Raw genomic sequence first — 27,468 nt, forward strand, 5'->3', positions numbered from 1 at the left:
AATGGGAAAATTAGAAGTGTATTAAATAAATAGGAAGTGAAATAATCAACCGTGTTGAGAGGCAGGTTGCAGTGTAAATACGGCTAAATAAGAGTTCTATGTATGATTGCACTGAGTGAGGAATGAAGTAAATGAGTCACAGGCACAAATTTAAAGTAGAGATTGTGCTACAGTAACCATTACTGATACATGGATTGAGAACCAAATAAACCAGGGTGTAGGTTTAGAAGATGGACAGGGAAAATTACAGAGGTGGAGGAGCAGACTTATGGATGAAAAACATAATTGCCTCAACGGTGAGGAAGGGAAATAAGGAGAAAGTGTTCAAAGGGGCTAGTTGAGGAGTTGTAAAGGATCTAAAACTGTAATATACCTCCTCTCTCCCACCTTCCTGCAAGAATGCCATCCCCTATTCCCAATTCCTTTGCCTCTGCCGTATCTGCTCCCAAGCTGAGGCATTCCACTCCCAGACGAGCCAGATGTCATCATTTTTCAAGGATCGCAATTTCCCTTCCACAGTAGTCAAAAACTCCCTCAACCACATCTCTCGCATTTCCCATAACTCATCCCTCACACCCTCTTCCCTGCAATAACAACAAAGACAGAATCTCAGTCGTCCTGACGTATTAACCCACCAAACTCTGATTCAATGCATCATTCTCTGCCATCTGCAATCTGATCCCACTACCAAGGACATTTTTCCCTCCCACCCTTATCTGCTTTCCAGAAGGACCGCTCTGTCTGTGACTCCCTAACCACTCCACACTCCCCACTAGCCCCACTGCCACATCTGCCCCTACCCCCCCATCCCGGCCTCAAGAAAACCTCCCACATTAGCAGATGTGGAGGTGAACATCTGTTTAATGTGGTATTTTGTATCTGCTGTCCCTGATGTGGCCGCCTCTACATAGGGGAAACCAAGTGGAGGCTTGGAGGCCGCTTTGTGAAACACCTACACTCGGTTTGTGACAAATGAGTGCACCTCCCAGTCGTGAACCACTTCAACTACCCCTCCCACTCCTTGGGTGACATGTCCATCCTAGGCCGCCTCCAGTGCCGCCACAATGCCACCCGAAGGTTGCAAGGAACCCTGCAGCCCAATGGTCTCAATGTGAACTTCATAAACTTGAAGATCTCCCCACCCCAAGACCATCCCAGTCCCTGCCTCCTTGACCTGTCCGTCTTCTCTCCCACTTATCTGCTCCTTCCACCTCACTGACCAACCCCTACCCCTCCACTTCCTACCGACTAGCCTCATCCCCACCTCCTTGACCTGTCTGCCTTCCCTCAACTGACCAACTCCCTACCTACACTCACCTTTACTGCCTCTATCTCCGTCGTCTTGACCTGTCTGTCTTCTCTCCAACCCTTTTATCCACCTTCCATCATCACCTTCCCCTCTCTCTATTCGACCCAAAACATCAGCTTTCCTGGTCCTCTGATGCTGCCCGGCCTGCTGTGTTCATCCAGCTCGACAATTTATCTCAGACTCCAGCATCAGAGGTTCCTACTATCTCTAAAACTGTAATAGTTTGTTGTGTATGGACCTCCTGATAGCAGCTTTGATGTGCTAGATTAAATAAATGCAGAAATTAGGTAAGTGTATCAAGGCCAGAGTAGTATTAATGGGGGATTTTTACTTTAACATAGATTAGAAGAGGCTGACAAGCACCTCTCAAAAAATTGTGAATTTCTGGAGTGTGGGCTAGTTTCCTACAGCAATATGTCCAGGATGCAACAAAGAGCAAGCAGTATTGGTTTAGTCATGAGCCAGATTAATTAGAAGTCTAATTATGTGTGAACATCTATAAAATAGAGATCATAACACCACTTTTAATCCTTCATCTTTTTACTAATCAAGAGCATACTTATCTGTGTCTTAAAGACACCCTATGACTTGGCTTTTGCACCCTTTTATGACAATGAGTTGCACAGATTCATCGCCCTCTGGCTGAAGAAATTCTTCCTCATCTCAGTTCTACAGGGTCGCCCCTTTACTCTGATGTTGTGCCCTCTGGTCCTTGACTCTCCTGCTTGGGGAAGCATCTTCTCCAAGTCTACTCCAGGCCTCTCAGTATTCCGTAAATTTCATTGAGATACCCCTCGTCTTTCTAAACTCCATTGAGTACAGACCCAGGGTTCTCAACTGCTCCTCTTACGACAAGCCCTTCATTCCTGGGATCATTCTTGTGAATCTCCTCTGGATCCCCTCCAGGGCCAGCACATTGATCCTTGGGTGTGGGACCCAAAACTGCTCACAGTATTCCAAATACGATCTGATCAGAGCCCTATTCCGCCTCAGCAGAACTTTTCTGCTAATGTGTATTCTAGCCCTCTTAAAGTAAGTGCTAACAGTCAACTGAACCTGCATATTAACCTTAAAAGATTCCTGAGCTAGGACTCCCAAGTCCCTTTGTGCTTCAGATTACTGAAGTTTTTCCCCATTTAGAAAGTAATCTACACATCCTATTGTTCCCAACAAAAGTACATAACTTCATCTTTCTGTGTTCCATTAACAGTTCTTTACCCACTCTCCTAGCCTGTCAAAATCCCTCTGCAACCTCCTTCCTCAACACTACCTGTCCCTCCACCTGTCTTTATCATCTGCAAATTTAGCAATTGTGCCCTTCGTTCTTTCATCCAGATCATTCATGTAGTTCCCTACGAAAGCCATAGATATCATTGAACTGAACAACTAGCATTGTCGAATTGCTGCTAATGGCAACATCTGTTGTGAGATTGATATTAACTGTGCAGTGTACTGATGTAATGTTTTTCTTCGGTTAACACTAATGTTTTGCCCTGCATGTATCTCAAGGTAACTGCTGTTCCACGGGACATGTACTGCTGTGACCGGAGTGCAGAGAATGAGCGTCGACTGATGAAGGAAGGTGGTCACCTTTCTGCCAAGCAGTGCCTCTTGTATGGAACCCCGGATCTAGCTCTTCATTGGAGAAATCGGCTGTCCTTCTTCTTCCTTGAAAATCCTGGTGGTTTGTTAGCTGTTCAGTCAAGACATGGCTGGTCCTTCATTAGGATTCCTGGTAAATTGATGGGGATTTCACTTTTCTGATTCTATTTTGTTACATGATTATGTGAGAGGTGTATACATGTATGTTAGAAGTTCAATCTTCAACTGTAGCATTCAGGACCCTTGGTCGATCTTATATTTGTGTCAAGCATTGTTGTAGCTGCTGTGTTTGAGGAAGTTTGCTTGAAATTGACATGTAGCTTGTTTGTTGAAATCAAACAATCTGTAGATCGGTTCCTGCTCCTTCAACATTCGTGTTGTGTTCATTCCTGTTGACTTCAAATGCCCTATTTAATTTAGAGAGATGAGGCAATATCCAATACATTGTGCAAGTGTAAATTGGTTGGCCCATTAGTGTTGTGTATTGTCTATCAATTGTTTTGGGTTTTTATTGCCGATGTACACTTTACAGATCCTTTGCAGACACAGCAGCAAGTACCTACAAAGTAAGCCATTTATGTTTTCTCAACAGTACTTTGATTAGGAAACTCCTGTTGGAGGAGTATTTGGCTTCCTGTGATACTTTTATGTGATATAAAGTGTTCTAAAACTGGAGATTTGCTTCATTTGATTTCATATGATTGAGCCTCACGGGAAAGGATTGCATTTGTTGCTCTCCTCCTAATTGCCATTGAAAGCAGCTTACCAACAATGCTATGGTCTGCCTGATGTAGGTATACCCACTATGCTGTTTGCAAAGGACCCATCAACATTTTGAAGAAGCAGATGGGATGCCACGGTGGCTCAGTGGTTTGCACTGCTGCCTCACAGCACCAGGGTTTGGGTTCAATTCCCACTCGGGCAACTGTTTGTGTGAGTTTGCACATTCTCCCTGTGTCTACATTGGTTTTCTTTGCGTGCTCCGGTTTCCTCCCACAGTCCAAAGATGTGCAGGCTAGTTGGATTGGCCATGCTAAGTTGCCCATAGTGTTCTGGGGTGCATAGATTCGGTGAATTGGTCTGGGTGGGATTCTCTGAGGATTGGTGTGGACTTGTTGGGCTGAAGAGCCTATTTCCACACTAGGGACTCTGGAGTGTATTCCAAATCAGTATGATGTCTGGCCCTAGAGGGAACTTTTAAATGGTGGTGTTTCCATTCCTCTGAATGGTACAGACTGCTGATTTGGTAGGTGCTATTAAAAGATACTTTGATTTATTGCAGTGTATCTTATAACTGGGGCACACTGCTACTACTGTGCTTGATAGTGGAGGGAGTGAGTATGTTCAAGCTGGTTTCTTTGTCCTGGAACTCCTTGAGTGTTACTAGAGTTGTCAAAGCATATATTAGGATATTAGATCACTAGCAGATATGAGTGGAGAAATGGCAGATGGAGTTTAATCTGGGTTCATGTGAGGTACTGCACTTTGTGAGATTGCGTGTTAAAGAAAAGTATACAGTTAATGGCAAGACTCTGAAGAGCATTGATGTGCAGAAGGTGTTCAAGTCCATAACTCCCTGAAAGTAGCCATGCAAGTAGATAGGGTGGTAAAGAAGGCATATAGCATGCTTGTCTCTATTGGTTGGGGAATTAAATGCAAGAGTCAGGATATCATGTTGCAGCTTTGTAAGATTTCGGTTACATCACACTCAGCAGTGCATTCAATTCTGTTCACCACATTACAGGAAATGTCTACGCTTTGGAGGGGGTGCAGAAAAGGTTGACCAGCATGCTGCCTGGATTAGAGTATGAGCTCTTAAGGATGCGCTAGAGCAGCAGAAGCTGAGGAGCGACTTGATAGGAGTCTATAAAATTGTAAGATGCAGAGTGTTGATGGAAAAATATTCTGACGTAGAGTTGAAATGACTAATACTAGAGGACATTTAAGGTTAGAGGGGAAAAGTGCGAAAGAAAAGTGAGAGGTAAGTTTTTTTTTTACACAGTTGTAGGAGTATGGATTGTGGTGGGTGGTGGAGGCAGATACAATAAGGATATTTAGGGGACTTCTGGATGAGTATATGCATATGCAAGGAATGATGGGGCTATATGACCAGGCGGACGGATTAATTTCATTTGGCATCATGTTCGGCACATCATCCATGGACCGAATGGCCCACTCCTGCCCTGTACAGTACTGTGTTCTATGTTCTAATTCCAGTAGATTTGTCAAACGTGACCTCCCTTTCACAAATCTTTGCTGACGCTACCTGATTCTGCCACTGTGTTGCAAGCACTCTGTTATTAAATCTTTTAATTTGAACTCTAGCATTCCTCCCCACCGACCAACTACCAATGTTAGGCTGACTGGTTTATAATTCCTGGATTTCTCTCTACCTCCCTTTTAAAGTAGGGGATATGTTAGCTACTTTCTGGTCTTTAATATCTATTCCAACGTCTGCAGGATCTTGGAAGATGACCAACAATGCATCCACTATTTCTAGGGTTACTGCCTTGAGTATTCTGGGATGTAGATTATTAGATCTTGAGGATTCACCAGCTTTCAATCCCATCATTTTCCTATGAATACTGATTTCCTTCAGTTCCTCCCCCTCACCACCAAAATGTATTCCCCAACATTTTTGGCATGACCTTTTTTGTGCAGAAGGTTTGCATTTAGTTGATTAGCCATTTCTTTGTTCCCCATTATAAATTATTCTGTTTCTGAACATAAGGGACCCACATTTGTCTTCAGTCTTTTTCTCTCGAAATATCTACAGACACTTTTACAGTCACTTCTCTTTTCTACACAAGCTTACTCTTTTGTATGCTATTTTCCCTTTCTTAATCAATACCTGTTGCCCTTTCTTGGTTCTGTTTCTTTTCTGGTCAATTTGTATGCCTCTTTCTCAGATCTAATACTATCTCTTAATTTCCCTTGTAAGCCATGCTTTGTCCACTTTTCCCATTTTACTTTTTGTTTCAGACAAGACTGAACAATTAAAAACCGAAAGATCTGCAGATGCTGCAAATCAGGAACGAAAACTAAGTTGCTGGAAAAGCTCAGCAGGTCTGGCAGCATCTGTGAAGGCAAAAGAGTTAACGTTTCAGGTCCTGTGACCCTCCCTCAGAAGATTGGTCAAGACTGAACAATTGCTGTAGTTCACTCACTGCCTGTGAACGTTAGCCATTGCCTTTCCATGATATTCTCTTTGAGTAACGTCTCACAGTCTGTTATAGCCAACTTCTGCCCCATATCATCATAGTTTCTTCTGTTTAGATTCTGGTCCCTAGTCTCAGAATCAACCACACCTCTTCAACTTGATGAAGAACCCTATACATTATGGTTGCTCATCCCAAACATACTTTCTTGTTAAACATTGCCCAGTACAATACGGTCTGTTCTCCAGTTAATTCTTCTACATATTGGCCATATACACACGAGAAATTACTCCTCTGTGATATTGTTATTAATTCAATTTTGCACAATCTGTATGCAAATTGGTTATCTACATTTACACTTATTCTGTAATTGCGTGCATCTCAAATTTCCTGTTTAATACCATTCCCAATATCACTCCTACAATTTATATATAATTCCCATTAATGTTTTTCGTCTGTCTTTCAGCTCCACCCATACAGATTCCACATCATTGGAACTACCTCACTATCACATTAATTGCAATATTGCTGCCCCCTCCTTTTCTGAAGAAGGATTAATGGACCAACAGTGTTAACTCTGCTTTCTCTAAAATTGCTGTCAGACCTACTGAGTTGCTCCAGTTATTTATTTGTCTGCTCTTTCTCTAAAACCTTGTATCCAGATACATTTACAGCACGGCTGGGTACTTGGTTCATCCAGGTGTCTGTTATCACTTTATTATTTATCACTGTAGTGTTACCTTCTCACCCAATCTCTGTGCACCTTCTATTTCCTATATAATGGTATGTTCTAGTTCCCACTCCTTAACCAAATTAATTTTTAAAATTCTCCAACACCATTAAGCTGCCTTGTTGAGGACAGTGGTGTTGCCTATATCCTATATTGATCACAAATGCAGCTGCCTGCACACTCATCCCAGTGAAGTGTAGCCATGTTTGATGCCCATGCTTGTTTGTAAATGCTAGGTTTTCCATATTCATATATGCAATGCTGAATTATTTACTACGAAACATGACCAAAGCGGCAGTAGTTTGCAGGGTGACGTAGTTGATAAAATGTCTGGTAGAAGCCATGGTGATTGGCTTGCTCTGAGAATGTTTTGCAGTTCTCAGCAGAGGCTTACATATGCAGTTTTTGCTGCAACGTTTGCCTTTGAATACTGCAGACAACACCTTAACATGTATCATTGACAATTGATTCACCCAGTTATACCCAGTCAGCAGCAGTTATTTAATGCTTTGTTGCTAAGATCAAAAGCATTCAATGATGAAGCACAAGGTGTATGTTTTGTTACTGGACTTGATTTTTTCAATGTTGTAAATTTGTCAAGTGCATTTTTAAATCATTGGCAGAAACCAAAACTTTGAATCAACTCCTTGATGTTGTGTTTTGCGAACAATAATCTATAAGATCATAAGACATAGGAGCAAAAGTAGTCATTCAACCTATGCTCTGGCAAGTAATGAGATCATAGTTTAGTAGAGATGAGGATTATCAGATCAACAGTTTTCTCCCCGTAACCCTTTATTCCCCTATTAGTCAGATATCCATCTTAGCCTTGAACATAGTGACCTGCCTCTTTGCAGTAAAGAATTCCATAGATTCACTACTCTGAAGAAAAAATTTCCTCATCTCTATCTTGAGTAGGTGACCCCTTACCCTGAAATTATGCCCCTGTTCCTAGACCGTCCTACAAGAGAAAACAACCTCTGTATGATTCTATCAAACATAGAAAATACATAGGGGACTTGACAGGGTAGATATAGAGAGGTTGTTTTGTATGTCTGATAAAATCATACAGTTCAGAAGAGGCCTTTCAGCCTGTCAAGTCTGTAGCACCAAAAGTATGCTATATCTACACTAATACCACTTTCCAACACTTGGCCCATAACTTTCGAAAGTTATGGGCCGTTTGCACCTTCAGAGTTTGCCCCCTTGTTACTGACCCTTCAACAGTCTATCCACTGCATTAAAATCCCTCGCAGATTTCTACCTGGTGTGCCTCAATTTTAGCCCCTTGATTATTCATATTTGAGTCCTTAATCTCCATCTATCTTAACGAATTCAAATGGTCAATGTAGTGGAAAAATAGCCTGGCAAACTGGCCAGAAATTTAATCAAAACTGTAGGGGCAAGATACACACCAAATGCGACAATATAGTGGTTAAATCAAAATGGAAAATACGCTACCGAACAGAAGAAATAAAAATGATGATATTGAGTATTGACAAAACCTACCTTCTGTGAAACTTCAGGTTAATACAGTGGCCTTCACCAAATTAGAATGTCACTGTTTCATTGGAAATGCTCTGGTTCCCTGTTAACCTGTGCAGAGTGGTATCTATGGCAATAAGAATTGACTGACTTAAAGATAGAATTGTGTATTACTAGATTGCATTTCTGCAGTGGTACCCGTGTCTGCATTGTCATTAGAATCTGCATGTCGCATTTTGTTTTGATGTTTACCAGCACAAGTCAGAGGAAGTCTCCTGGCTGAATTTCTGCCATCTCCATATTCTGTGTGATTCCTACTGTGACATCGGAGTGCTGCCTTTACTGGAGTCAGCGAGGGCTGATCAGAATGGCTCAAATTGCATCAAATGGTGCCTGTGCCTCAGGCAGTAGGGAACCAGTCAAATCAGAACTTAGTCCTAGACAGTTGTAGTTGGTGAGGTTGTGTTTGAAGCTATAATAGTATATTCCGCACAATAATTGCTTACTTGAAACAGAGGTAAACAATCCAACTGTTCTCAGCTGCTGGAGATTACAGAGCAGATAGCAGAGCGGAAAAAATATGTAGAACATGCCAGCGTTAGCTGCTGCTCTGAGAAAAACAGCCTTTGAGTAAAGGTTGCCTGATCACGCCATCTGAAAGGTTCAGGACAAGGAGTTGAAGGAAAGGGACAGGAAAACTATGTTTCTGTTTCTCTGCCAGCCTGCAGTAACAGGAAGTGCGAGTGAGGAAATGATTGATGTGAGATTATTAGTGAAGTAGTGCTGTATGAAAACCCCATCAATTTGACAAGGAGCTAGGCATCCTGAACAGAAAACCCAGCAACCCCAGAATAAGAGTTCATAGTTGACAATATTGGAGACACCGAAGTTGAGGCCTCTGATGCAGGATAGTTTTCAAGAGTGTAAAGAGAAGGGCATTGATAAACAGATCAGTCTAATTCAGTGGCATCAAATCTGGTTTTAAACACTCAGACGAAGAGGAAAGCCAGCACGGAATCACCGTATATTTTGCCAGCAGAGAACCTCACAGAATTCTCCAGCGGCCTTTGTGCTGCCCTCCCTGACCTGTCCACAATATTATGAGCTGCTTGCTACTTGGCCTCAATTTAGTAGCTGTTTGGAGGAGGTCCGGGATGTTCGCATCATCCCAACTGGTCATCTTTCCCAGGAAAAGCACAAGCCATTTAAACAAATACAAATTATTGATATTAGATGGGAACCAGTGAAGGCTCCAGAAAGTAATTGTTGGAAGGATCATAATGAGCATATACTAATGTGTGAGCTGTTTCTGAATGCTAGCCCTTAAAATTGGATTTTCATCTTGCTTCTAAAGTGTAAACCAAAACAACTTCTAATGTTACAAAGATAGTAGGAACTGCCGATGCTAGAGAATCTGAGATAACACGGAGTGAAGCTGGATGAACACAGCAGGCCAAGCAGCGTCAGAGGAGCAGGAAAGTTGACATTTCAGGTCGAGATCCTTCTTCAGAAATGTCAACTTTCCTGCTCCTCTGCTGCTTGGCTTGCTGTGTTCATCCAGTTTCACTCCGTGTTATCTCAACTACTCATGTTGTTTTGAATCTGGAATGAATTGGAGAAATGCAACGACCAGCCTGTATTTTAATAGTGGAATGAACCAGAAATCATAACTGACCACACACACCTCATCCTTCAGGGAAACCCTCCAATGTGATAACATGGATAAGGACAGGCTCCATTAAAAGCACTCTTTTTTAATATAATTGAGGGGATATATTCTTAATGATTTTCAACATCGATTGTAATTTTCCCTCCCCTTCCTCCCCCATCTCTCATTTCCGTGCTGCACGTTGGCTCTCCCAACGAACGATTCAGCCATTCTGTTACCTCTATTTAGCAATTCCTTAAATACACAAATCTCGTTAACGTAATGTCCCATTAGTCCACCTGGGGATAGAGGGGGAGCAGTGGAAGACTATCATTCAACTCTTAATCTCTCCCTTTCAAATTCTCCACCTTCTCAAAGCCATCTCTTGCGTTGTTACTGGCAGCTCTGAGCTCCTTCCAGCCCGCACATTTTTTTTCAAATTACCATTCCTCTTTTAATTGTACTTCCCCTGCTACATTTTCTTTCTCCGTCTAGAAAACTAATATGTATATACCACGAGTGATATTTTTATTTAAAGTATCACTTTGATAACTGATTTGGCAGGAGGTTTTGTTCTTGAGACAGTCTATTGGAACTCCAGGTCATGCAGAGAATTGCACTGCTTGATCACTGCCATTGGGTGGTGGTAGAATACCAATGGCTAAAATGGGCTATGAATGGGAGACCGCATATTAAATCTGTACCCATTAGCTTTTAGGCTCAGCACACTTAATGCAAAAGACGCTTCTCCGAATATTTTTAGTTATTCAGTAAAGTCATGAAAGCAACTAATCACAGAATTGACTGCTGTATCTCTCCATGAAAGCATAGATGTTGAAACAAATTGTATAATCTTGTATTTCAGTGGCATAGTTAGTGAACGCATCCATTAGCACACATCACATCTCATTGAAGTATTACTATTGCAGTTTGTGCGCCTGGAATCTGCAGCACCTTCCCACACACTGAAGTATCATAAAGCTAGATGCAGAGATTCCACTGTACAACAAGGCTACAGTTAAGAATGGATGCTGGTCTGTCATTGTGCAGCATCAGGGTGCAGTATTGGTGGACGCTGCTGCTTGCGAGTATCCCTGCTAGGAGATCTCTGTCACAGTACACCAGTCTGTCTTGTGCCATCCTCACACATCCACTGTAACTCCTCTGCAACCACTGTGACAGGACTCATCCAGTTATGCTTAGCTTGACTGTTTTTTCAGCTGCCCTACACTTTGTTCTCTAACAGAGATCCTTGTGGCATTTCAGTTCTGATCCATTGGCAGAAATATTGATGTTTTATTTTCTGAATGTCACTTTTTAAGAGTTTCTTTTTATTCTTGCAATTTGAAACATCTTTTCGATGTCTTATAGCTTTTTATGTGGGAGTTTTGGCTTCATTTTGGTGTGCACATTCGAAAGGTCTCTTTTCACATTATAACACGAGGATACAGTACTAGTTTACTGCACAACATTGAGTGTATTTGTTACAGATTTATAGCCACAGTAGCACTGTTTTTCATGTATTGTACTATTGATTTCTCTGCACTGTCTTGGAACTGATGACAACAATTGATACTTAGTGACAAAACTGGCACTGGTTTGTTTTATTTCAGACATTTTGGATTGGACTAACTCATTGTGTTACAAATATAACTTGGAACGAGCTTTCTGATGACATTGAACCCAGCCAAGGGAGATTGAACCTAGTTTATTACTCTTCAATGTCACAGTGTGGTGCTGAGTGTAACAGCAGCTGTAACTGCCTTTGACCTCTTTACTCTTAAAGGTGTCAGCAATTTCCACTATTATGAATGGGAAGTGAATGAGTGATTGCAATCTGACTCAGGCAGGGTTAAAAGGCAGAAAGTGATCTGTTTACGTGGTGTATTGCACAGCTACTATCCTCTCTGAGGACAGCAGTCTGCAGTAAATACTTCCGGCTCAGCATGGGCCCCACGGTCGGTGTCGCAGTTGAGTTCATGAGCTTCCCACACTGGTCTCCACATGCTTAGCAACAACCAGCTCTCATCTACCCGAGACGACTGGTGACACCACACAACATAGGAGGCAACATGCTTCAACAACTTCATAATCCAGGCGTTGGGCCTGATGGGCTCCTGCCCAAGGTGATTACTGCTGACTGGGCAGGTTCAATCCAGTCAGTGCCTGAGGATACTGTAGCCTGTGGTGTCAGTTGATCTATAAAAAGTGTGCGCGTGTGTGTGTGTAAAATATGTTCCATTGGAGCCATCAAATAGACTTTGATACGTAGCTAGATACAAAACAAAGCTCCTTCCTCATTGTCCCCGTTGAATGTTTCTGGGACTGCTATAGCACAAGCTTAATGCAAAGTGAAATCACCACCTTTGCACTGCCCCCAGAGTTGTCCTCACACCCCTACCCTGGATGCAAAACAAAAGCATAGGTGCTCTTTCCACCTCCACCACTTCACCCCTCCTCCACCTTCGCAATCATATTGGCATGATTACCCATGACTAATGTTACTTGTTTGGCCATTCCAAAGGATAATTAAGGGTCAACAACTATGTGCCTGTAAGTCAGACTAGATAACAATGGAAAATTTGCTTTTCTAAAGGGCCTTAGTGAATTAGATGGGTACTTTCCAACAGTTCATAGTAATTGTTATGGCACCCATCATTGACACTATCTTTCAGTTCCTGATTTATTAATCGAACTTAAATTCCATCAGCTATTGTTGTAAGGTTGAACCCTTGTCCTTGGTTTATTTGCATGGTTCTATAGATTAGTAATCCAGTGATGTTACTGTTACTGTCACATGTCCATCTCCAAGATAGAAGACTTGAAGTAAGATGAAGCTTGATTTAATATGTTTGCCAGAAAAGCTGTAGCTGCAAGTCAGGAATAATAGTTGCACTTTGAGTTTCAAAAAATCATGTTGTACTAATACAAGTCTGGATTTTCTGCTTGGTGTTCCAGAGATCAGAGGTCTCGACAGATAAAGACTTCGTGGTTAAATTACAGGATTAGATTAGATACACTGAGGTTGTATTTTATGACTGTAGAAACTTGAGGTGATTTAGTCACAAATTTTTAAATAGATAAACAAAAACTCTTTCAACTACTTAGGGAGTCTAGGATTCTGGCATTGACTAAAAACTAGAGGCAGAGCTTTGAGTGAAATTAGAAATCGACAGTTGTACACACAGGTGCAGAAGTTGGAAATTCTCGACCACAAATCACAACTGATGTCAGATCAGTTGTAAATTTTAAATCTGAGAATAATGTACTTTTAATCAATTGAAAGTATGAAGGAATATGAGTCAAAGATTAGTTACGAATGGTGGAGCAGGCTCAAACCCAAGGGGCTAAATAGTCTACTCCTGTGTTTCAAAGTGCCCAGAACAGTGACACTAAGCTGGACAAATTAAGGAGTCCTTTGGTAAGAGTATCAACATCGTGATGCTGAGCTGTTCGCTTAGACTGAGGCTCATATTGCATTGTGAATGGCCTGTGTTCTAGAATTAAACTGGGAAATAGTCAGTTTGCGTTTTATCTATTGCAGGGACGTGATTTTCCTCAAGGAGTTAATCCATTCACTTGGTTACATTGCTGCTCTGCTTTTTATTGATGTTTTGACGCAAAAATGTAAACATTTCCTTCTACTGTCCAGACTTGCATGTTTTGTAATTGTTTAAAGCAGGTCCAACATATCAGGCTGCATTCAGACTGAAATACTATGCTTGAGCTCAGCTGTATTGAATGTTGCGTTTCCAGATGTAGAAAGTGCTCTGATAAGCTTAGCTGAAAAAGCTTAAAACATCCTTATTAACATTTTGCAAAAACATTCAAAATATTTTTCACAAAGCTACAGTGTTTCACTTTATATTCTAGTACCTCAATTACTCCTTCACAGACTGGAAGTTGTTTCACAGACTGAGACATCTAAATTGGTCCCTGGCCTCTTGATTTCATGGAGAATGCTGAAAAACAGTGTCTCCATTACGTCTTCCTTTACATGGATTCAGAAAGTGGAAGTAAGGCCCAGGGTTTACAATTTTACTCACTATAAAGTAGACAGGCATTGCAAGTGATGATCCGTTGAGGTGGTTTGTGATGCCTGCTGTCTTTCACTCTTGTACAGGATGTCCATTTGGTGTGTTACTAGGGAGAGATTGACATTCATTTATATAATGCCTTTTGTGACTTTTAGATGCCCCACTCACTTTACAGTCAAATTAAGTACTTTTGTAATGTAGTCACTGTTGTAACATGAGAAATCTAATATGAGAAACTGGAGCATGATTAGACCATTAAGCCCCTCAAGCTGCCCACTGTTCCATAAAATTATACTCCTCTGCTGCAGGTCTCAACTTGTTTTTCATGTCAGCTCCTCACGGTGGTCAGTTTGTACACAGTAACGCTCCGTTAAATGCAATATGACCATGATCAGATGGTTAGTTTTATTTCAGCTGACACACCAATGTTGGACATAACATTCGGGAGAGTTCCCTTCTTGTGTTAGTGGACCAAGATCTTTAATGTCCGTTTGAGAAGAGAAATAGGGCCTATGTTTAAAGTAACACGTAAAAGCCAGCACCACCGAAGGTGTAGATGTCCCCTCGTGTTGCACTTCATTGACAGCCTGGGTTGTGTACTGCTCTCTGGGAGTCAGATTTGAACTGATCAGAGATGAGAATGCTGCCCTGCGTAGCCATGAACATAGGGGCTGTGTTTAGCAGAGACAGCACCTTCAGGGAAAGATGTACACCTTCTGTAAGTGATTTAAACTTTTTTTCCCTCAGGTTGTAGAGGTACACTCTGGTAGAACTCGGCTGTAAATTTTGTCTAAATGAAAAGCTTCTGTCAAGGCGATTCCATGGAAATGTCTGGATAACAGTTCATCAGTTAAAGTTGGAGTCACTACTCTTAGTTTTAAATAGTGATAATGTTTACAGTGTCTTTCTCTAGAATTATAAAACTTGTGATATTGGGGGAGTCGAGTGTGTGTATATAGCACGAATAACTTCACTTCTTTAGGGAAAATCTATCTTTACAAAATTATTCCTTTAGTGATTGTTAACCTGAGCCCAGGGTGGCTGGAGATTAGCTGACATGTTTGTGGAGTACCCAGCTAGCACATTGGACTGTGGGGCTGTTTTGGGAACCGTAGCTTATTCCAAGACATTGGGCAGCCATGACTGGAAGGGAGGTCATTGTCAGACAGGATAAAAATAATTGTTATATATAAAATGGAGCTTTCTCTGTTTGAAGCAACGATATAGTCCTGTCACTCTGTCAACTAGGTCTGTAACTCCTTTACTTCTGTTCTCTGGTTACTTCTTCCCCCCTGTCACGTCAAAGTAGAAAATCAGCCCTGCTTCTGTTAAATGCTTCACTTGTGTTCCCTGCCAGCAAAGCAACCAGGAAGGTTACCTCTGAATTTCCTCCTGTTGTGGAAATGAGTTATAGAGCAGTCCACATCTGGGCCAAACCATCTCCTATTTCCCTTCCCAGCTCCAAGCTAAATATAAATTGCAAACAGGAAAAATAGACCGGCTAGGTTCACAAACAGCACTGACATTTCTCTTACTAGTTTTGTCGCATATTTTTACAGTTCAAACCCTCCCGCTTTTCTTAAAGGTCCTGTTGAGAGTTTAACACTGCAACAACAAATTGATAGTTAGGTATTGATTAGATCTTTTGAGAAGGGTTTATAATTTTACAGATCATGGACGGTTATCCCATTGCACAGACAAATCAAGACTTGTATTTGTAGAAAGTGAATCTTTAAGAGGTTTCAAAGTGCAACCCTGATGTGCAGCAGCAGTGACATATATCAACCATTTTGCAGAAAGCAAGATCCTACATCAAACAATTAGATGACAAGTTATCTGGCTTTTGGTGTTAATGGTTGAAGAGGGAATACTGACACTAGGGCAATGCTTTTCTCTTCCTAGTACAATAGGATTTTCAACCTTGTCTTGAACTGGCATTAGGACCTTGTTTGAATTATTGGTTTGTTGAATGCACCTTTTGACAATACAGCTCTCCTGTGGTTCCTTGCTCTTCCTAACTTTGTGAGTGTGTGAAGTCACCTTATCAATTTTCCAATCAGTTGAGCCCAGAACAAATATGACCTTCCTTGCTTGAGTGCTTCATAGCAGAAATCAGTTTTATCTGAAGGAAGTGCTATAGTTTAAACAAAGGAAGCCAGCATGTCTATGAAGCAAAAACTGATGGCATTCCATGTTGTGTGTGAAGGTTGGTAAGATATGTTTCACTTCACCTAAATGACATTAGCGATACAGGTGGATTTTTAGCGCAATCAGTGATTTTCATGATCATTACTGAGACTGCTTTTCAATTCCAGAATGTCATAAAGTGATTGTAAATTGCACCAGCTATGTAATATCCCCAGAAAATTCGCCTGAGCCTCTGGATTGCTAGCCCAGTGACATACCGCTGTCTGTCTCTGATCAGTACAGGGTCAGAAAACTCATTCAGCTGGTGCTTTTGGCATGTTTCTCCTGAGCAGTTGATGGTCATATAAACATTTTAATCTGGTAAACTAAATGATTTGGTATTTTGTAACCAAATGAGAAACCGTCTTTCGAGTCCATTTCCTAGTGTGATCCCTGTGGTAACTTCAGTCTAAGGAAGCTTAAGCTACACTGTAACAGAATGAGATTCAGCTTTCTAATGCCAAAGTCCACGTGTTGTTATTTCACTGCTTATCCCATTATCTTGCTCTCTTTTTTTTTTCCACATTCTTTGAGTATCCTGGTAATGTAACAAATTAGGTGGTATCATAGTCAGAACTCCCATGACATGTCTTCCAAGAAAAATGAAGAGCTGAGTTGCTTTGGGCTTGGCTGGCACAAATGTTTTCTTCTAACATTCTCCGAGGTCAATGAACTTCTAGGAACATGTGAGGCCTTGAATAGGGATGGTAAGAAAGTCACAGTGTTGCTAATCCAGAAGTCCAGACAAAAGATCCAGAAACATGATTTCAAATCCCAGCATGGCAAATTAAAATCAAAATACAAGTAATTAACAAAACAGGAATAAAATGCTAATAAAAATTTAAATCTTAAACGCTCTAAATGATAGTGGGGGGAGGATACTGCTTGCAAATAAAATTTTTCACTGCTTTTTGGTACACATGATACTAAATCAATAATCAATCAATAGCCAAGTTCCATACCCATGAAGACATCCTCAATCATGATCTTGGGTTTGTGTTGGGAGACATGTAAGCCCGCCATACTGTTCTATATCTGGAAAATCTTCCTTACGGTCTTGTCTTAACACCACCTCCTTGATAGCTTGTTATGATCTCTCTACCTTAATTAGTTTGTACAGCTTTGGATTACTACTTACTTTGGTTAGACCCTCGGCATGCAACTCTTCTACCTACCAGATTATTCCAGCTAATGAGTTTGTCTTATTATTTTTATTTTTTTGTAATTATTGCTCCACCTCACTTACTATTCAGCTGTTGACACTTTACTCACACCATCTGACACTTTTGATTAACTGCAGAGACTTACTATTTGGCCTGCCAACACACCCCTCACACCATTCATACAATCTTTTGATAAATTTTGTGACTGTGTGCCTCTCTGCACTTCACCTGATGAAGGGACAGCATTTTGAAAGCTTGTGATTTCAAATAGACCTGTTGGACTATAACCTGGTGTCATGTGGCTTCTGACCACGTCCACCCCAGTCCAACACCAGTACCTTTTACATCATGTCTACATTTCAGTAGTGGTGTCTGCTGCAATAAGAATCAATGCCTTGAGTTCTAAAATAGGTGGTTTTCTGAGTTGTCTGACAAAGTTTGTTTTTTCCTGCTTTTCTGCAACCCAACTGTAAAGGTTAAATCTTATTCTAATGAACATAGATGTCTTCAGTTGCTGATAATTCCGTATTCTGACTGCGGATTTGTCCACCAGTAAGGCGATAGGTTTATGACGAACCTCCGCTCCCACAAAGGTCAAACAAGCTAAGGTAACAAGTCAAAGCTATTTAAACAAATAGAAATAGCATTCTTTTGGGGTTCATGCGTGCCCTTTTAGATTCTGATGGCTGCTTATGGACCCTCTGTGTGGGATCTTACATTAGAATGTCATTCTTTATGGTAACAAATAAATTGTACCAATGTGGAATTCAGGCCTTCAGGTGAATCAGAGCATGGAGAAAATCTACAACACTTTAAATCCTTTGGAACTCCATATCAACCATAGTCTTATCTTAGAATTACAGAGTGGCATGCATGTTGCATTAATTCTTATTCCTGGTTTGAGAACACAATTTGGGCTGCAGTTACAATGCAGTTCTGCAGGCACTGCATTTTTGAGTGAGTTATCTTTCAGGGGCCTTGTTTCCTACTTTGGGTGGATGTAAAATATCTCCAATAGTATCCAAAGAATAGAGGGACGTTCACCTGATCTCGAATTTTCTCACTTGGTGAGCATCACAAAAAGCAATGTCATTTATTGTATTTGATTGTTGGTGTGATTTATGTACAAATTGTTTTTCAAAATTTTAGTGTTGGCCTCATTTCAGAAACTATTATGTTTGAGCGCTATAATACATCAAGGGGATGAAAGGTGTTTTTTAAGTGCAGGTTCTGCCTTTAGCTGGAATGAAGAGTGACTGGCAGTTTTGAATGAAAATTTCCTGTAATGACATTGTGGAGCTGATCAAAATTTAGTCCAGTATTGCTAGTATGTAAATTCCTTGAAATAAGGTTTTTAAATAATGAGACCACCCCCATAACTGTTAAGTCAGGGCTTGCAATCACAATCAACGATGTGTGAATTATCCCACCCTCTCATGAAGTAAACTGCTTTGAATTTTATTGCTCTGATATTTGTGAAATCAGTAATCTTCTTAGTTCCTTGCACCTGATCCAATGAGCCGGAAAATGAGAGCTCAGAGTTTGAACATTGGTGCTTGCCTTCTTTCTTTCTTCATTCTCTCACCAACATTCCCTCCCACTGAGGTCAGCAGCACTAAATCAAACTGCATTTTTCCTTTCCCAGCCACTTGCTATAGTTAATTTTCCTTCAGTGTAAACATTGAGAGATTTGTGATAATACATTAATTCATGTTTCCAGTCCTTATCTGTCCCAGGGGAAATGGTCTGACTGCATGAAATGAACCCCACCTACATTGCAGCTCCTACTGGCCACATCCCAGCTGCCAAAAGTATGAGCCATCCATGCCCCATTACTGCCTTACCCCATTTATATTGTGAAGCAATTTTCGGCTGGTATCAAAACCAATCGCCGAAGCATGAACAAATTATTTCTGTAAGAAACAAAACTATTATTGATGTCTGTAGATTACCCCTCTACCCTAGAATTCAGGAGGATCCTGTCTCTAGAATGCAGCATTCCTTCCATTTCTAAGGTCCCTTGTGTCTATTTTTCAGAGCTTACAAAAGCAGAGTTTCTTTTTGTTTTGCTGTTATAAATCACCATATGACTGTTGGTGAGCTCTGGTAGTTACCACCATTCCAGGGTTCCTGCAAAATAAAGTTCACCTTCAGGCCTACTCAAAAGTAAGTTACATGGTGTCTTAATACACGTTATTAGAAATTTTTGAGGCAACTTACATTGGTAGTGATACCAACGAAGATTATCTTTGTTTTAAATTCTGTAAAGAGCATACCAAAGATATTCTCCACTTAAACCTGTTCAGAAATGATATTACGCACCCAGGGAGCAGATGGGATGCTGAACCTTGACTTACAGGCTCAGAGGTAGGGACACTACCAATATGCTGCAAGAGCCCCTATACACGTACCATATGCTGTGCATTCCTTTTAATAAATAGTTCATTTCTTGTTATATCTCTTCTCTGTCAACTGAGTGCACAGCTTGTTCTAGTTTATTTGGTAAATTTGTGTGCTTGATGTGGCAGAAGGTAAGTGTGAGTGGGAAGTAACAGAGGAATGGTGAATTGAACTGAATCTACCTGAAGGTTATAATTAATTTTTGCATTTCAGCATAGCAATATTAATTCCCCAGTTACATGCAATACATGCTGTTATCAACTCATCATCAATACAAAACAGACATCCAAGCCTTTTCTGTGTTTTCTGCAACTTTCACCCCATATCCAACCATTGTCTTTCTTCTCCACAGGCATCATTTGTGTTGTTCCCACCCAGCTCAGTACTCACTTTTCATCTTACTTCTGTTACCAGCAGTGTTCTCCAAAGAACCATTCTTGGCCCCTCCTATTTCTCATCCATATGGTGCTCCTTGGCAGTAACTTTCAAAAACAGAATTGGTTTTCTCGCTGATGACCCCACGAGCTCTACCCCACTGCTGCTAGCTATCAACTCATCCACCCTCTCATTATCAGACTATTTAGCTGACACCACTATTGGTTGTGCAGAAGTTTCTTCTCATTAAATATTCATAGAATAGAATCCCTACAGTATGGAAACAGACCCTTTGACTCAACAAGTCCACACCGACCCTTGGAGCATCCCACCCAGACCCATCTCCCTATAACCCACCTAATCTACAGGTCCTGAACACTATGGGCAATTTGGCTTAGCCAATCCACCTAACCTGCACACCTTCGGACTGTGGGTGGAAACCGGAGTACCTGGAGGAAACCCACACAGACACGGGGAGAATGTGCAAACCTTCATTATGAACATTGCAGAGGTGAAAGCCATTACTTTTTTCTGTCGAAAATATATTCCCATGCTACTGATGCCATCCTTCTCCTGGTCTGAGATTAGTCTGTTTGCAGCCTTAATGTCACATTTGAACCTAGGTTGAGTTTCTAACATTTGATTTGTACTAACATTAAGCACACTTGTTTGCATGTCTTTTCCCACAGCTCTTTGCAGAGTTGAGCAAAGGCAGGCGCAAGAAACCTCATTCATGCCTTTGTTCCCTCTAGGCTTGACTATTCCAGTACGTTCCTGGCTGCTTTCCCACTTTCTACTCTCGCTAAACTGGAGTTCATCCAAAATTCTGCTACCAGCCTTTACTTGCAGAAAATCCATTACCTGTCACCACCTCTCCCTGCCCCACCCTACTGGCCTATCTTAACATGCAGTCAAGAACTGTTGTGATTCTAAAATTCTGCTACTTATTTTCAGTTCCCTCTCTAGCCTTGTCCTCCCAACCTCCGTGATCTCCTCCAGACCCACAGTACACTGGGGTATCTGCGTCCCTCCAATTCTGCACCCTTGTGAATTTCTAGTACTAATTGCTGCATCATCAATGGCCATCACTTGAATTGCCTGGGTTCCAAATGGTGGAATTCTCCCTTGAGTCAATCTCCCATTTTCTACCTCATTTTCCTCCTTTAGGAGACTTTTTTTTTTAAATTTTGGTCAAGCTTTTGGCTTGTCCTAACTTCTTGCATCTAACTTGTTGTACTTTGATCATATTCCTGTCAGCTGCCTTGCATTACGTTGTTTATGTTGTAGTGCCATATTAATATAAGTAACTTGTTCAGAGTTCACACAAAATCCTGGGTTCTACCATGTTAAATTTTTATCTCTCAAATATTTAGTTCCATTTGTAAAACCTATAAGGAGCCTTGTTCTTCACACAGGCAATAGTAAGCCAAAGTACATTGTTGCTCAGTGAGGTTTGCCTGAAACACAGCTATAATTTATCTCTGTCATTGGCTAGAGTGGAAAATTAGCTTGGTCTGTATTCCTTTAGATTAAAATGAATAATATCAAAATTAATGTGAAATCTTCAATCAGATTTAGCTTTCTTTGGGTTCAGCTAATTCCAGGAGCTTGTGTTTATCAGTACAAGTCTTTGTCTGGTCTGAGCTGAGCTTTCAATTTGTATTGAAAACTGTTTTGGGAAAGATCCAGCAAGGCTATCTGTGTGTGGAACAGCAAGAGATGGGGAACGTACTAAACGAATATTTTGCATCAGTGTTTATTGTGGAGAAGGATGTGCACGATATAGAACATGAGGAAATAAATAGCAATATCTTGAAAAATGTCCATATTGCAGAGGTGGTGGTGCTGGACGACTTAAAACACATAAAGGTATATAAATTCCCAGGACCTGATCAGGTGTACCCTAGAACTGTGGGAAGCTAGGGAAGTGATTGCTGGGCTGCTTGCCAAGATCTTTGTATCATTGATAGCCACAAGCAAAGTGCCAGAAGATTAGAGGTTGATGAATGTGGTGCCACTGTTTAAGAAAGGTGGTAAGGAAAAGTCAGGGCAGCATAGACTGGTGAGCCTGACGTCGATGGTGGGCAAGTTTGTTGGAGGGAATCCTGAGGGACAGGATTTACACTTGGATAGGCTGGACTAGGAATTGTCAACATAGTTATGTGTGGGGGAAATCATGCCTCGCGCACTAGATTGAGTTTTTTTCTAGAAGTATCAAAGAAGGCAGAGCAGTGTACTTGATCTATATGGACTTCAGTAAGTTGTTCGACAAGGTTCCTCATGGAAGACTTCAGCAAGGAGACAACTAGGAAGGTAGAAGGCAGAGGGTGGTGGTGAAGAGTTCATCCTGAAAGCCTGTGACTGGCAGCGGGTCGAGGATGGGTGCCAGGTCTGCTGCTTTTCGTCACTTACATAAATGATTTGGAGGTGAATATCAGAGGTATGGTTAATAAGTTTGCAGATGACATCAAAATTTGGAGGTGTAGTGGACAGCAAAGAAGTTTACCTCAGATGGGCTGAGGAGTGGCGGATGGAATCTGATTTAGATAAACGTGAGATACTGAGTTTTGGAAAGGCAGATTGGGTAAGGTAAAGTCGTGGGAAGTTCTGCTGAACAAAGAAACCTTGGAGTGCAGGTTTATTGTTCGTGGAAAGTGGAGTCACGATAGATAGGATAGTGAAGACGGTGTTTGGTCTGCTTTCTATTATTGGTCAGTGCACTGAACGTAGGAGTTGGGAGATCATGTTGCAGCTATACAGGACATTGGTTAGTCCACTATTGAAATACTGTGTGTACTTCTGCTATAGGAAAGATATTGTGAAACTTGAAAGGGTTCTGAAATGATTTACAGGGATGTAGGCAGGATTGGAAGGAGAGGATGAAAACTCTGGGGCTATTTCCCCTGGAGCTTCGGAGGCTGAGGGGTGGCCTTTTATAGGTATTTATAAAATCATGAGGGGCTTGAACAGGGTAAATAGCCAATGTATTTTTCCTGGGGTGGAGGAACCCAAAACTAGAGGCATAGAGTGAAGATGAGAGTGGAAAGATTGAAGAGACCTAAGGGGAAACTTTTTTCATGCAGGGGTAGTGCATGTATGGAATGAGTTGCCAAATGAAGCGGTGAAGGCTGGTACAATTACAACATTTAAAAAAGTATCTGGATGGATATGTGAATCAGAAGGGTTTAGCGGTATATGGGCGAAATGTTGGCAAATGGGACTAGATTTATTTAGGATGTCTGGTTGGCATGGACGAGTTGGACCGAAGGCTCTGTTTCTGTGCCATATATCTCTATGATAGAAGAAGATTACATTCAGTGAGGCTAGGTTAGGATTAGATGAGATGCCAGTGGTGAGAAATATGCTACCAACATTCACTTAAGTTCTCTCAGTAAGTAGTTAGTGTTCATGGAACTATATTCTTGCAAGCCAATGCCTTGGGAGAAAATTCAGTGGGGTGGTATTGGTGAGGGTGGAAATTTGAATCCTGAGCTCTTGAGATTTGAAAAACAGTAAATATTTCAACATCTTTGTTTCAGACAAAGAAAGCCTGATCACAGACAGTGGGAAGCTGCACACTCTTGACATCCTCCTAACACGGCTAAAAGCCCAGGGCCATCGTGTGCTCATTTATTCCCAGATGACACGTATGATCGATCTGCTGGAGGTAAGGAGTGAACTGGTCCTTAATCAATAAGCTGTTATTTCAAATTGCAAAAGGAAATACTTGCTAGAACTGTGACACAAATGATGCTTTTCTTCCTTAGGTTTTAGTTTGGTGATTGCATCTTCTAAACTCAGTTGTTTTGCAGAGAGCCATTTAAGCCAAAGACTTGTCCATGCAGAATTTTACATTTGTTATAAATTCACTGGCTATTGCCTTGAGTGTGAGCCTCAATTTTCAAACACGAGTCACTTCTGAACTGTTTGTCTTTGGGATGGCTATTCCTTTTGCATTTGGAGTGACCCTTTCTTCCAAGCCCTAATAATTTTCTATGCATGGCAATAAATTGGTTGTTGGAAACAAAATCTCATGAGAGCAGACATGTCACAAATCTTAGAGGCTATTTGGGAAATCTCAGCAGATACTGTTTCAACTGTCTGGTAGAAAAGAGAGATGCTGTGTGCCATAAGAGTATTATCTGCAAAAGAGTTAGTTCTTCGATGCACAGCCAGCTTACATAGCTTCACCTGAGTGCACCCTTTACCTAAAAGTGAGCTGACACTCTGCTTAAAGACAGGCTTGCACTTGAGTTTATACACTAGGATCTCCACTTGTAGTGCACACGTACTGTGCATCTATCCCTCATAACGTCCTTCCTTCTAACATTGTTATTCACAGTTGGGTCAGTGTTGGACATTAGGAAAAGTTATTATAATTGGCTTTGGGTGCACAGATCAGTACAGGTTTAGAGATAATGGGAACTGCAGATGCTGGAGAATTCCAAGATAATAAACTGTGAGGCTGGATGAACACAGCAGGCCAAGCAGCATCTCAGGAGCACAAAAGCTGACGTTTCGGGCCTAGACCCTTCATCAGAGAGGGGGATGGGGAGAGGGAACTGGAATAAATAGGGAGAGAGGGGGAGGCGGACTGAAGGTGGAGAGAGTGTAGGTGGGGAGGTAGGGAGGGGATAGGTCAGTCCAGGGAAGACGGACAGGTCAAGGAGGTGGGATGAGGTTAGTAGGTAGCTGGGGGTGTGGCTTGGGGTGGGAGGAAGGGATGGGTGAGAGGAAGAACTGGTTAGGGAGGCAGAGACAGGTTGGACTGGTTTTGGGATGCAGTGGGTGGGGGGGAAGAGCTGGGCTGGTTGTGTGGTGCAGTGGGGGGAGGGGACGAACTGGGCTGGTTTAGGGATGCCGTAGGAGAAGGGGAGATTTTGAAACTGGTGAAGTCCACATTGATACCATATGGCTGCAGGGTTCCCAGGCGGAATATGAGTTGCTGTTCCTGCAACCTTCGGGTGGCATCATTGTGGCACTGCAGGAGGCCCATGATGGACATGTCCTCTAGAGAATGGGAGGGGGAGTGGAAATGGTTGGCGACTGGGAGGTGCAGTTGTTTGTTGCGGACTGAGCGGAGGTGTTCTGCAAAGCGGTCCCCAAGCCTCCGCTTGGTTTCCCACGATAAGACATTCCACTCCCGCACATCCTAGATGTCCAAGTTCTTCAAGGACCGCAACTTTCCCCCCACAGTGATCGAGAACGCCCTTGACCGCGTCTCCCGTATTTCCCGCAACACATCCCTCACACCCCACCCCCGCCACAACCGCCCCAAGAGGATCCCCCTCGTTCTCACACACCACCCTACCAACCTCCGGATACAACGCATTATCCTCCCACACTTCCGCCATTTACAATCCGACCCCACCACCCAAGACATTTTTCCATCCCCTCCCCTGTCAGCTTTCTGGAGAGACCACTCTCTCCGTGACTCCCTTGTTCGCTCCACACTGCCCTCCAACCCCACCACACGCGGCACCTTCCCCTGCAACCGCAGGAAATGCTACACTTGTCCCCACACCTCCTCCCTCACCCCCATCCCAGGCCCCAAGATGACATTCCACATTAAGCAGAGGTTCACCTGCACATCTGCCAATGTGGTATACTGCATCCACTGTACCCGGTGCGGCTTCCTCTACATTGGGGAAACCAAGCGGAGGCTTGGGGACCGCTTTGCAGAACACCTCCGCTCAGTCCGCAACAAACAACTGCACCTCCCAGTCGCCAACCATTTCCACTCCCCCTCCCATTCTCTAGAGGACATGTCCATCATGGGCCTCCTGCAGTGCCACAATGATGCCACCCGAAGGTTGCAGGAACAGCAACTCATATTCCGCCTGGGAACCCTGCAGCCATATGGTATCAATGTGGACTTCACCAGTTTCAAAATCTCCCCTTCTCCTACGGCATCCCTAAACCAGCCCAGTTCGTCCCCTCCCCCCACTGCACCACACAACCAGCCCAGCTCTTCCCCCCCCACCCACTGCATCCCAAAACCAGTCCAACCTGTCTCTGCCTCCCTAACCGGTTCTTCCTCTCACCCATCCCTTCCTCCCACCCCAAGCCGCACCCCCAGCTACCTACTAACCTCATCCCACCTTCTTGACCTGTCCGTCTTCCCTGGACTGACCTATCCCCTCCCTACCTCCCCACCTACACTCTCTCCACCTATCTTCTTTACTCTCCATCTTCGGTCCGCCTCCCCCTCTCTCCCTATTTATTCCAGTTCCCTCTCCCCATCCCCCTCTCTGATGAAGGGTCTAGGCCCGAAACGTCAGCTTTTGTGCTCCTGAGATGCTGCTTGGCCTGCTGTGTTCATCCAGCCTCCCGTTTTATTATCTCAGTACAGGTTTAGTTTTGTTTAATTAAGTAACAAGATAATTGGTGCATGTATATGCATTTTTAATGACTTGGATCCCAGAGCGTAAGGGATGGTCTTTTGATTTAATTTATTAATGTCACACGTACCTAAGTGGGGGGAAAAAAAGGTTTTGTTTTGCTTGCAGTACAGCAGATCATAACAATTAAAGATCATGGGTGATTGAACAGACCAAGAAATACAAAGTTACAGCTGCAAGGAAAGGGCACAAAAAGCAAGATCAGCATTAGATTTGAAATTTGAGAGTTTCATTCGGAAACGTAATTACAACAGGGAAGAAGCTGTTCTTGTCTGTTGGTACATGTGTTTAAGCTTTTGTATCTTCTGCCTGACAGAAGAGGTTGGAAGAGATTATGAATGGGGTAAGAGGGCTCTTTTGACTGCCTCTCCAAGGTATCAAGAAGTGTAAATGGAGTCAGTGGATGGAAGGTTAGCATGCATGATGGTCTGGGCTGTGTTCATAACTTTCTGGGCAGAGCAATTCCCATACCAAGCCATGATGCATCCACATAGAACGCTTTCCATGGTGCATTTATAAAAGTTTGGTGAGAGTCCTTTTGGCTACGCCAAATTTCTATAGCCTCCTGCAGAAGAAGAGGTGTCATTATGCTGCCTTGACTGTCGCATCAGTATGGGTGGTGCAGGACTCATAGGAACTTGACAGTCTCAACCATCTCCACCTCTGTTCCATTGACGTAGATGGGGTCATGCTCTTTTTGTTTAAATGTACAGTAGGGGGCTGAGTACACATCCTCGTGGGACACTGGTGTTGAGGATAGTCGCAAAGAAGTTGCTGTTGACTTTTTCACTGCAGTCTGTGGGTCAGGAAGTCAAGGATCCAGTTGCAAAGAGCAGAATCCTCTTCACCGCATGGATAGCCAAGGCCTACAAAAGATGGAGGGACTGATCTACCAGTCAAGACTGTTAAGCATATAATGTGGATTGATTGCACATTGCTTAGTTTGGGCCAAATTTTTCCATATGTGTTGATT

At 42.3% G+C, this 27,468-nt stretch overlaps 1 protein-coding gene across 4 annotated transcripts in view; it reads left to right on the forward strand.

Annotated features, from left to right (window-relative positions):
- Window positions 1–27,468, forward strand: part of ino80 (INO80 complex ATPase subunit) — a 177,304-nt gene that overhangs the window by 99,937 nt on the left and 49,899 nt on the right. For all 4 annotated transcript variants that reach the window (XM_048537886.2, XM_048537889.2, XM_048537887.2 and 1 more), the window contains 2 exons: window positions 2,819–3,044; window positions 23,634–23,761. In XM_048537886.2, the coding sequence (XP_048393843.1) occupies window positions 2,819–3,044; window positions 23,634–23,761 (354 nt within the window). The remainder of the gene's footprint in view (window positions 1–2,818; window positions 3,045–23,633; window positions 23,762–27,468) is intronic.

Source organism: Stegostoma tigrinum, chromosome 10 (genome assembly GCF_030684315.1).
Source record: "Stegostoma tigrinum isolate sSteTig4 chromosome 10, sSteTig4.hap1, whole genome shotgun sequence".
NCBI classification, from domain to species: domain Eukaryota; kingdom Metazoa; phylum Chordata; class Chondrichthyes; order Orectolobiformes; family Stegostomatidae; genus Stegostoma; species Stegostoma tigrinum.